The sequence below is a fragment of the Camelus dromedarius genome, chromosome 9, assembly GCF_036321535.1.
Source record: "Camelus dromedarius isolate mCamDro1 chromosome 9, mCamDro1.pat, whole genome shotgun sequence".
Taxonomy (NCBI): Eukaryota; Metazoa; Chordata; class Mammalia; order Artiodactyla; family Camelidae; genus Camelus; species Camelus dromedarius.
The window spans coordinates 75,886,824-75,898,985 of record NC_087444.1 but is presented as its reverse complement, the minus strand read 5'-3'; the positions used below and the strand labels follow the sequence as shown (position 1 = coordinate 75,898,985).

Here is a 12,162-nt window from a genome sequence, read left to right as displayed (position 1 = left end):
AGTATGTGTGTTTGTGTGTGTGTGTGTGTCCACCCCCCGTTCCTGGTTCCTAAAACCCCTGTAGTTTCCTCCGGCCCAGCATCCCTGTGTTAGGACCTCATCTGATCTTCCCATCCGGCCCCACGAGCACGGCTAACTCCACCTTCTCATCACTGGAGAAGCAGGCTCAGAGAGGTGAAGACACCTGACTAAGTGAGCACAGTGCAGGCTGGGATCCACACCCAGCTGCCCAGCTGCCCTGGCCAACTGTGAAACCTCCCCTCCCACGTCTCTGCCCCGTCTCAGCCCCAACAGCGGGGCCTGGCCCGCCCAGTCCCAGGGCTGCGGCCAGAACACAGTGAGCTCATGTGTGAGAGAGGGAAGGAAACGCCCTCGGGAATGAGTAAGCCTCCGCCAGGCCCCAGTGGGAATCCTCTTCCGGGAAGGAGAACAAGAAGGGCCCGGGGTGAGGTGATGCCCAAGAAACGGGCCCCAGAGAACCGGGCCATCTCTACTGCGGTGGAGAGCCCCCTTCCTTCCACTGCCGCCTCCGCAGATTCTAGTTTTGGTTTTGTTAAGACTATATCTGCTGGTTTCTTCAGCACAAATGGTACCCGGACGTTCGCGAAAGGTGGTGCTTTAGATGCACTATCTGGGTTCCAGGCTAAGCTGGTTCAGTGCCCACTCCACCATCTGAACTGTGTTAGCTGTGGGATCTTGGGACACTCTTTGTACCTTTCTGAGCCTCAATTTTCCCATCTGTGAAATGGGGGGTTATAACACCTATCCATAGAAGGTGGCTGAGAGTACAGAGTAACGTGACACTGGGAACACCCTGGCACCAGGGGAAGATCAGTGGCAACCTCACTCGGGTGACAGCCTGCTGATTTTGTTCAGGTGTCAGGGACATGGGCGCCAGGCAGCTAGCTGTCCAGCAGTGTCTCTCTTCCCTTCTCTCATGGGGACACAACAATAGTTACTAATGTTTCCAGGGTACTCACTACAGGTGTTTTAATGTTCTAACTCATCTGATCCTCACAACTTTGTAAGGTAAACACAGGATCACCCATTTCATAGCAGAAAAAACAAAACCTCACACAGCTCCTAGCAGAGCAGGACTTGAACAGCAGCTACTTGGCTCTCAGCCAGTATCACTGATTCGTATTTCTGCTTCCCGGATTCTCAATTTGGGGGCGCGTCACAGACCCCTTAGCAGGTTTAAAAACAACAGTTTTTAAATAGGGGTGCGTATAAACAAGACTAGAAGTATCTGCAACAGCTGAAATGAGCCGTGAACATGATCACAATTACCACTGGTGACAGAGTCGCACCAGTATCGCTGACACTACTAATTACACACTAATGTAATACTATAATTCGTAATAGAAGGAAAGTTACATTTGAGTTAGGGATGGGTGAAATAAAGATGTTCTTTCTCCCCATCCAAATTCACAGGCCTGCCCGGAATTCTAGAAGGGCCTCTAGTTAAAAGTTCCTGCACCCGGCTATACTGCCACTCATAACTTCTGCTTTTCAGCTGTGCAAATGAACCCCAGATAAAGACATTTCCGAATCGCCTTTGCATTTGGATGTGACCATGAAACTAACATGCGGCTGATGAAATCCAAGTGGGAATGGTCTGTGTGACTTCTGGGAAGTGTCCTTATGGGGAGATGCGGTCATACCCTTCTTCCCTCCTTCCTATCTGGAATGGAGCTACAATGGCTGGGGCTTCAGCAGCCTTCTTGGGGCCTTACGGTGACCTGGGGGTGGGAGAGCAGGACAGAGGATATGCGAACACGAATGTGTAAGAGCCTGGGATCCTAATGCCAGAGTGCCACACCAGCCTGGACTGCCACCAGACTTTGATCATGAGTCAGAAATAAACCTCAAGCTCATTTAAGTCTCATTTATTTGGAGCTTTCCTATTATTGACAGCCAACCTTAACCCCAACTAACCCAGCAAATGACCTAGTTCTGCACAAAGACACAAGGACAAGTCGGCTGAAGAGCTTCCAGGATAGACTGTCCTTGATACAAGAGAGGAGACCAAGAACCTGGGTCGGCCTCTGTTTTCAGGGTGGTTCCATGAGAACGTAATGACAACAGATGACACAGCAATCTTGTGGCCGTACTGTGACCCAATTCTGTGATATCCTCGAGCTGCTGGATTTGAGATGTGAGGAGAAAAGGAATCCTTACTTGTCTAAATGACAGCTGGGTGAGTTCTCTGGAATGTTTCTGACTGAGCAGCTATTAGTAAGAAATCTTTACTGTCCCTTGATCATGTCACAGCCACAGGACTCCACTGTGCACTGTCCCCCAAGCGTGTCCCGTCCTGCAACTACCATTCAAGACCCACCACATTCCACACATTTGGTTCCACGACAGCACCCACCACCCCGGGCAGGGACTACCCGTGTCCCCAGCAGCCTTTGCACACAGCCGAGTACATGGCCACATAAGAAAGGAAATGCCCCTTCCCAGCACTGCATCCCCCTACAGAAAGGCTACTCACTTTTTAAAACCCACTTCACACTCAGTCCACCCCCCTTCCCCGATATGAGCACACACAGGGTCATCCCGCAGGCAGCGCATCTCCCCTTCACAACCTGAGTAAAACCCAAGGCCTGCCTACAGGCCACATGGCCAACACGAACTCATACCCCGTCTAGTGATCCCTTCTCACTTCCCACCCCTCCCCTTGCTCCCTGGGTTCCTGTCACAGTGGTTTCCTTGACAGTAACTGAAATGTAAACGTGCGGGCAGCCCAGGTCTTCATACCTGCTGCCTTGCCGATCCTCCAGCCTGAGACACCTGCCCCCGGGCCCCCAAGCCTCCCCGCTCACTTCATCCAGGCTCTGCTCCGTCCTCACCGTAGGACGACCCTGGGCAAAACAGCACGCACCCACCTCCCTCTACGTATCTTAACCCCCATCACTTCTGATCACTTCTGACGTAGGCAGCTGACACTTGAACAACGTGGGAGTTAGGGGTGCACACCCTCCGAGCAGCTGAAAATCTGAGTAAAAGGGATAGTCGGCCCTCTGTATCTGAAATCTCGCATCTGTGGATTCAACTAACCATAGACCTCATAGTAGCACCGCAGTATTTACTGCTGAGAACCACCTGCATGTAAGTGGACCCGCACAGGTCACACCCCAACTGTACTTCTTGGTTCACTGTTTCTCCTTCCTCTCTGCAGTGTGGGCTTCACAAGGGCAGGGACTGTGCCCCCCAATCCTAGGATTGCGCCTGGCACACAGTGAGAGTCCAGTAAATACCTGCTGGATTAATTTTCGAAAATAAAGATTATACCTATGTTAGCATGGGCAGAGAAGAAAAAGAATCCAGAGGAACAGGCTCCAAATTGTTACCGTTGGCACAGCTGGTGGCTGATAACCAGCGGGGTGGCGGGGTGGCGGGGTCTGCAACTTGGGCGCTTTAACAGCAAGCCTCGGCCTGGGGAGGTGCTCAGCGAGGGACAGTGTCTCTTCACCTCTGAGGCTCTCCACTGTATTCTGTGAAGGATCACTTTCTCAGTGATCATACTGTGTGCAGGGGAGTGTCAAAGGCTACGCACCCGACGCTGAAGACTGAAATGGGCACCACGCTATTTCTGGAACACTTGAATTTATTTATGTTTTTAAAGTAGTGAGTGAGCATGCGCTCAGACTTCACTAACTAGCTCAGGGCCCTGCAAGAGGGTTACTACAAGGTCTGCCTCACAGGATTGCTGGGATCGCCCACAAGGAAGACACGGAGACGGAGGCCAGCACGCCACGAGCATGCCCGTTACCTGTTCTACTTGTCATTATTTCTCACATATTTGTATTTCCTGAGCAAGGGAAAGGAAAAGGTCAATTAAAACAGAAAGAAAACAAAAGTAATCTCCCCACCTCCTTGGAAACTGTAGCACAGACGAATACTTCCCACCACAGTTCGCCTGATGCTGTAATTATTTATGGATGTGCTCGTCACCCCATTTGGAAGGTGACTTGTCTCTGGGATGAGGAGGGGACACAACTGTTACCAACCGGTGATTCCCGAACAGGGTACAGGGCTGGGCACATCAGAAAGCATAAATGTGAAGACTTTTCAAGGTTTTAAAACTGCAACTATCATTCAGAGTGCTTACTATGTAACATGTACAAAGTTAGGTCCTCTACACATGTTCTCTCTTACAGAACTGGGAGGCGTGGAAGCAACCTACGTGTCCACCGATGAATGAGCAGGTGGAGAAATGGTGGGACACACACAGAGTGGGACAGGGCTCAGACATAAAACACAGTAACACCTTACCGTTTGAGACAACGTGGATGAACTCTGAGTGCATTATGCTAAGTCAGTCAGACAGAAAGGCAAATACCGTATGATCTCTCTTACACGTGGACTCTAGTGTGTGTTTGCGTGTATAAAACAAGCTCACACAGATACCGAGAACAGACCGGTGCTTGCCAGAGATGGGGGAGGGGGAGAGAGATGAACTGTTTTATTTGGGGGGGGGGTATTTTTTTCAGTTTAGATAAAATGAATAAATCTTTTAAAATACCTCAGGCAAGATACCAGCTTTGTGCTCCCTTTAAGACGAGGAAGGAAGGCACAGAGGGAAATGCAGGTCGCCCAGGGAAGGCCTGGCAGAGCCTGGCACTTGAACTCCTATTTTTCACCATCATCCTCTACCAACTTTCCTTTTTCAAACTCTCAGTGGGCAACCTTATTCCTAAGTTCTACTTCAGGTCCCCATGGACTCCAGAAAAAGAAGTCGAAGCCCGTGATGTCGCAGTTCTAAGACGTACAGCACATGCTGCTCCGCCATCTCCTTAGAAGGTGGCGAGTACCTGCTGGTCTTTTAAGTTTATCTCACTTAAACCTCACAAGCCCTGCCGGGTGTGTCTTCTACCTTTTTCCTTATTTAACAAGAAAATCAAGGCCCAGAAGGGTTGAGTGACTCATAAAGTGGCCAGACCAGGATCTGAAACCCTGGTTGCCCCCACCGGTGGCCCTGCCTCCTCTGTGTCACCTCCAGGCCTAGACTCTGTCCCCACAGGGGGCCCAGCTCTTGGTGAAGAGCGCTGCTCTGAAACCCAGTGCCCCTGGCTAACTCCTGCTCTTAGGATGTACTGGGTTGTGTGACATTGATGGTGCATCCTTATGTAGTAAGTGGGAAGAGTATCAGACTGAAGATTTGTAGTCAAATTCAGAATGTTTTAAATAAGCCAACTGTAAAAAAACAAACAAACAAACCCACTTCTGGAACTATCAGGGAAATCTGATTATGAACAAACTATTAGATGATACCAAGGAATCACTGTTAAAACTGTGTTAGGTATGGCAATGGCATTGCGGTTATTAAAATGTCTGTTTTGGAAGTGTGGGATGAAGTACGTAGGAGAAAATATCTATGGCCTGGGTTTTATTTTAAAAATACTTCAGCTAAAAAAAAAAAGGAGGAAGATGAGGAACAGGTGAAAAACTGTGGCAAAGTTTTGGAAAAAAATTGCTGAATTGGGGTTGGGTGCTATTTTCTCTGTTGCAGTATACGTTTGAAATTTGACAATCAACAAATATTTAATGGAAAGAAAATTAACACCTACCTCACATGTCTTTTGTGAGGATTCAACGAACACGCACAAAGCACTAGCAGGCTGTCTGGCACACAGCAGGGCTTCTCAACCTCAGCACCACCAGCCCGTGGGGCCGGCTGCGCCTTCGGGGAGGGGAACGGCCAGTGTGGTGCAGGATGCCGGGCAGCATCCCTGGCTGCTCTCCCCACAGTCATGACAACCAAAAATATCTCCAGACATTTGTCCCTGGGCCAGAACCACTGCTCCGGAGTAACCATTAAAAGAATAGTTTTTAAAAATGCCTGAAGCATGTCACCTTTGACAGATGAAGCCCTATCATTTCACCACCACCAGCAGCACACATTTACTGAACACTTCCAGTAACTCAAGCACTGATTTAAGTATTTTCCATGTACTAATCTACTTAGTCCTTGCAACACCCCCATGAACTGTTAAATTAAAAATTATCTCCATTTTATAGATGAGAAAATTGAGGCAGAGGGAGTACAAGTAACACAGAAAACTGGCCTCTCACCCAGTAGACCACGTTTTAAGAAATGTGCCTCAAACACCCCTGAGATACTGCGATCCAGTCACTGCCTCCTACTGGCTGGGGAGGCCTTAGGCAAGGGATGCAAACTCTTTGCACCTCGCTTTCCCAAGTATAAAACTGTAAGTTACCATGACAACTGAATGAGGGAATCACTTACTGAACGCCTTCTCTGAGGCAGCCGCTTAACATGCCAATTCCACTGCAACTTTCCAGCCGGGTAGATGCTGCTTCCTCATCACTATCCCTGCCTTACACATGAGGAATCCGGACCCAAAAGAGGGAAATCATTGGTCCAGGGCACACACAGAGCAAACTGGCAGAGCTGGAGTCAAGCCTCATTCGTCCTTGATTCTTCCTTTTCCATCACTCACCACACCACATTCACTCCATCAGCAAATCCCAACTGCCCTTCTCGAGGCACCCCGAGTCTAACCGCTCCTCCCTCCCTGTCTGCCAACACCAGTCCCGGGTGCTCGGCAACAGCATCCCAATCCCCCCACTTGGCAGCCAGAAGTCAGAACGTGTCATTCCTCTACGCAGAGCCTCGCATGGGCTCCCCCATCTCACCAAAGCCTTTGCCCTGCTGGTCCAAAGGCCTTACGAGATCCAGTCCTGGGCCAGCCCCCACCTCCTACCACTTTGCCATTCACTCTGCTTCAGCCACACTGGCCTTGTGGTTCTCCGAACTCTCTGAGCATGCTCCCATCTCCAGGCCCTTGTACCAACTGCCCCGATGCTTGCCCAGACTCCTACCCCCACCCCACCTTCATTCCCCCTAATTTCGCTCAAGTCCTTGCTGGGAATCATCTCGTCAGAGAAGCCTGCCCTAGCCACCCTATCTAAAACAGCAGCCCTGACCTTGCTCTATCCCCTGCCCCTGCCTTATTTTTCTTCTTAGCAATTCCTGCCACTGACATCACATTACAGTCCGCCTGTCTGTCTCCTCTACTAAAATGTAAGCCCCACACAGGCCACAGCTTCTCTGTTCTGCTCCCTGCCGTGTTCCAGCATCTAAAACAGAGTCCGGGGCACAGGAGGTGGTGAATAAACATCTGCTGAACACATGAATCAAGACTACAACAGCACTTCAGATTCCACGTTCTGCCTCCGTCCCAAGCCTGTTTCACGGAGACCAAGTGAAGCATCCGGCCTACACAGTCAGCAAGCACCCCAGCCTAGATTCTAGTCCGCCCTCAGGTCTCACGCTTCCTTTAGGAATCTTCCCTGGCTCCTCTCAGCTGCACAGCTTTGGCCAAGTTACTTAGTTTCACTGTGCTCGGTTTCCTCACCTGGAAAATGGAGGTTAGCACCCTACTTCAGAGGGTGGCTGTGAGGATTCAGTACAATCATAAATGTACTTCCCTTTTATAGTGGCCAGCAACGAGCGAGCTCCCAATAAATGTCAGCTACCACTATTATTACTCAGCCCTTTCTGAGCTCCTGGAAGCCTGGTCTGTTCACAGGCCTGCACTGGCTTCTTCCTTAGGGATGAATCGGAGCCAAGCCCTGTCCTCAGAAAGTCCACAAACCTTTGATTCTTGGGGAAATGTTCAAACTCCTTATAAATGCAGATCTATATATATGTACCTGCGTGGGAAGACTTGTAAGAAATATTAAGTGAAAAGAGCAAGCTGCAGAACAAAATATTTAGTGTTCATAAAAAAAAAAGCCCATTTTCTCTATATATGAATAGAGCATGACCTAGAGTCAACACACTCCAAAAGAAATATAATGCAGACCACAAACGCAAGCCACATTTGTAATTTTACATTTTCCAGTGGTAGCATTAAAAAAATGTAGGCATGTGAAATTAATCTAGTTTACTTAATCCAGTACATCAAAAATATCATTTCAACATGTAATCAATATAAGAAGTTTTACTGAGATGTCTTACACTCCCTGTTATAGTACCATCTCTGAAATTTGACGTCTTTTACTTACAAGCACATCTCAATGTAAATTAGCCACATTTCAGGCACTCACAAGTGGCTACCATACTGGACAACACAGGTATAGCAAGATACACTTGGACCTGGTAATATGGTTTAAGGGGCTGGCAAGGGGTAGTAGGGACTGGGGGTGGAATACAAAGATAGTTTAAGTCAAGTTTTGGCAATCTCTTTCTTGTAAATAGCCAGGTAGTGAATATTTTATGCTTTATGGGGTCAAATGGCTGCATTACTCAACTCTGCTATTGTAGCACAAAAGGAGCCATAGGCAACATGTAACAAATGAGTATACCTGTGTTTTCAATAAAACTTTATTAATAATAATAAAAAAAGGACATGGGGCACTTCTGGCTGTTTGCCAATCCCTGGTTTAAGTAACAACTCACAGGTTCCTTTTACAATATAGCTCTTTTCATATTCATCTCCCAATATTGACAGGGCATTCTCTTGGCTCCAGCCACACTGGCCTTCCTGCTGGTCCCAGAGCACACTGCATATACCTGCCTCAGGACCTCTGCACTTGCTTCCTCTGCCTGGAATATTATTCCTCAGTTATCAACAGGGCCTGCTCCCTCTATTCACATCTCTGCTTAAACATCAGCTCTCAGTAAGGCTCTCCCTAGCCACTCTACCTAAAATTTTAACACTCTCCTGTCCTCCCCATCTCTGCTTTATTTTTCTCCACCGTGGTCAAAACTATCTATCATCCTCTGCACTGTACTTGGTTCTTGTCTACCTCCACAACAAAGTCAGGGCAGACTTTTGCCTGTTTTTGGTGGGTTCTCCCCCCCCCCCACTGCTGTTTCCCCATCACCCAGATCAATCCCTAACACACATGTGGCACTCCTTGCTGAATGAATAGTTCCCCTTCAGACTTCAATGCAATATGAGTAACAAACAAATAAAAAGAAAATTAAATTACCTGAAAATATTAAAAAAAAAAAAAAAGATGGCACTTCAGCCCCATCCTCAAACTCCCAACATTTTCCCTCTCAACGTCCACCTCCAACTGCAGCGACTATGGTATCAGAATAACAGCTTCCCAAAGACATCCATATCCTGGCTCCTGAAACCTGTATGTCACCTCTCATGGCAAAAGGCATTTGGCAGATGTGATCAAGGTTAAGAACCCTCAGATGCAGAGATTAGCCTCGATTACCCAGCTGGACCCAATCAAATCACATAGGTCCTTACAATCAGAGACCCCTTCCTGGCTGGTCAGAGGGAGATATGACCACAGGAGAATGGTCACAGAGATGCAACACTGCTGGCTTTGACGGACAGAGGGGCCACAAGCCAAGAAGTGCAGGCAGCCTCCAGAACCTGGAAAAGGCAAAGAAACGGATTCTTCTCTAGAGCCTCCAGAAAGGAATATAACCTTGCCCTCACTGTGATTTTAGCCCAGTGAGACTACGTCAGACTACTGACCTCCAGAACTGTAGGATAATAAATCTGTGTTCTTTTAAGCTACCACGTTTGCCTCAGGACTCTCCCATAGACAGCTTTGCTCAATCTCATCACAATGGATGTTTCGGGTGGATAATTCTTTGCTGTGGGGGCTGTCCTATGCATTGTAGGTTTAGCAGATCCCTGACCTCTGCTCCCTAAATGACAGTAGCATGTCCCCAGTGGTGACAACCAAAAATGTCTCCACACATTGGCAATGTCCTTTGGCAGGCAAAATCACCCTGGGTTGAGAACTACTGCCATTACCTGCCTGCACTCTTTCTGGAAGGCTCCTCCCCAACTTCTTCTGGTCTTGCGTTAAACTCTGCATCCTCAGAGGGGCCTTCCTTGACTGACCTACTTAAAATGAATCTTCCCCACCCCACTCCGTGCTTGCTGCTGTCTCTGCCCAGAAAGGCTCAGGCTCCTTCCCTTGCCTCCTTCAGATCTTTGTTCAAACATCACCTTCCCAGCAAGGCCTTCCCTGACCACTCTGAAACCACAGCCTCTCCCCCATCCTTTATTTTTCTCCACAATACTTATCCCCGTCTAACACACTTCATATTTTCCTTCTTGTCTTGTTTATTGTCTGTCTCCCGTCTCTACATCAGAAGCTCCACAAGGCCAGAAGGTTTTGTCTGCCTTGATCCCTATTGTAAACCTGTGCCTAGAACAGTGCCCAACACAGAGCAGAGGCCCAGTAATATTTACTTATTCATTATCACATCTTGTTTCCTGCCCATGTCTCACACGTGTTAATAATGTATTCGGTTCTGTCTCACATCTGTCTCTTGTGTAACAACTGGTGTCACCATTATATCCTCAGCACCACACCTGATATGTGTCAGGTGTTTACTTAACAAATGAAGTCATACAACAGCCCAGTGAACTAGGTAATCACCTCCATTGGAGAGCACAGGAAACCAAGGCTTGGAAAGATCAACTAACCTGCCCACCTGAACCAACAAGAGGTGGAAGAGCCAGGAGTACAGCCACAACCTGTCTGACTCCAGATCAAGTGATACTGCCAGAACCTCCGACGCTGGACCAGTGCAAGCTGCTCAATTTTGTAAGCGGGGAAATTAAGGCCCAAGGGGAGTATGGGAACTCTTCAATCACCACTCCCAATAATTAAAGCTAACATTTACTGGGCCCTTACAAGAGGCCGGGAGCCCTTCTGTATTACTTGCACTATTTACTCGTTCAGTCCCTCACAACCACCCAAAGAGGCCAGGACTATTACTGGCCCACACTTTATGGACAACAGGCCCAAATCCGTGAAGTAATCTGCACAAGGTCACTGGGCGGGTGAGAGGTGGGGCTGAGGCCGGAAAACCCTCGAGTCCTACCTCTTCTAAAACCCTCGCCAGCCGGGCCCAGTCACCTGAGCCAACGTATCCCACTCATCAGAAATGTTATCCAGCTTAGCAAACTGCGAACGGGGCCATCCCAGAGCTGGGCGACTTTCCACCTCGTAATTCGCTCCTCAATTGAGCTCAGTCCCGGGGACTATTTACGCCCCTCCCCCACTTCGAGGGTCTACACCAAAATTGGAAGGGGAGGGAAAACAGGAATTGGAAAAGCAGGCTTCACTTCCCTTCAGGGATTTTACCCCACAGCGCTGAGCCTCAGCCGCTGAAACCCAGAAAGGCAAAAACCTACGGGGGTCCCCATCAACCTGGCTGGCGGCCCCTCCCCAACTAGGAGCAAGGCACGCGCCCACCTCGTCCCCAAGGGGCCCTTCAGGGGCCGCCACCAATCACCGAGCCCTCCCCTCGCCTCCCCAACCCGGTCGGCCGACCCCCTCCACGGGCGCGGCCGCCGAAGCCCCGGGCCGCCACACGCTCCAGGAAGGATCGGGACCCTCCAAGCTCGCCCTCGCTCCCGCCCTCCCGAGTGCCGAGACACCCAATCCCGGGCGCCGTCTCATCGAGTCCAGGCACCCGGAAAGATGAGAGAGGAGCGCTGATTGGCTGCCCGTCCCTTCCGCCACTCCCAGAGAACACTGAACCTTCTCCGCGAGGGACGCCTGTGCCCCCAGGTCCCCCTCCCCGTCGTCCCCAGGTGCCCTGGAGCCTCCGGACCTGAACATCCTCGTTGCGAAGCTCGTCTATGAGCACCGCGATGGGGTAGAGCGAGTCGTCGCCGTCGGCCGCCGCCATCTTGGCTCCGTGCAGTTCCTGTCAGCCTGCGGCCAGCGCCGTGCTAAAAACGGGACAGGGAGGGGCTGAGCCAGGAGGAGGAAAGGAGGGCGCGGGGCCGCCCGAACCACTTTACAGGGGTTGCCCTACAGTCATTGGCCGCGCTCTGCCAGGCCAAGCCTGCGTTTCTTTGGTCCGGACAAATGAAGACCCGCCCACTGCCCATTTGCCATTGGTCGAAGGGACGAGATTAAGCTGGCCGAGTTTAGGAGATGGAGAGGAGGAAACGGAAGTACGCGGTAGCTTAGCGACCAAGATTGTACCCGCCTACGTCGCCGCTAACGACGGTCTTGACGAGCAGTTGTTCCTAGCCAATGAAGGGCAGGATTGGAAGGAGGCGAAGACTGCCCTTCTCCGAGTCCTGGAGAAAGCTTCTGCGCGTGCGTGGGTAGGGATGCGTGAGGTCATGTAGGGAGCAGAACAATCTGCGGGTTTTGGCTTGTGAGGCACTAACCTCTCTCGCTGGC

General features: G+C 49.9%; 1 protein-coding gene across 1 annotated transcript in view; it reads right to left on the bottom strand.

Moving 5' to 3' along the window:
* PPP2R1A (protein phosphatase 2 scaffold subunit Aalpha) overlaps positions 1–11,739 on the bottom strand; it is a 30,670-nt gene extending 18,931 nt beyond the window's left edge. The window contains exon 1 of the mRNA XM_010983637.3: positions 11,579–11,739. Coding sequence (XP_010981939.1) covers positions 11,579–11,656 — 78 coding nt within the window. The 5' untranslated portion in view covers positions 11,657–11,739. The remainder of the gene's footprint in view (positions 1–11,578) is intronic.
* Positions 11,740–12,162: the final 423 nt, after the last annotated feature.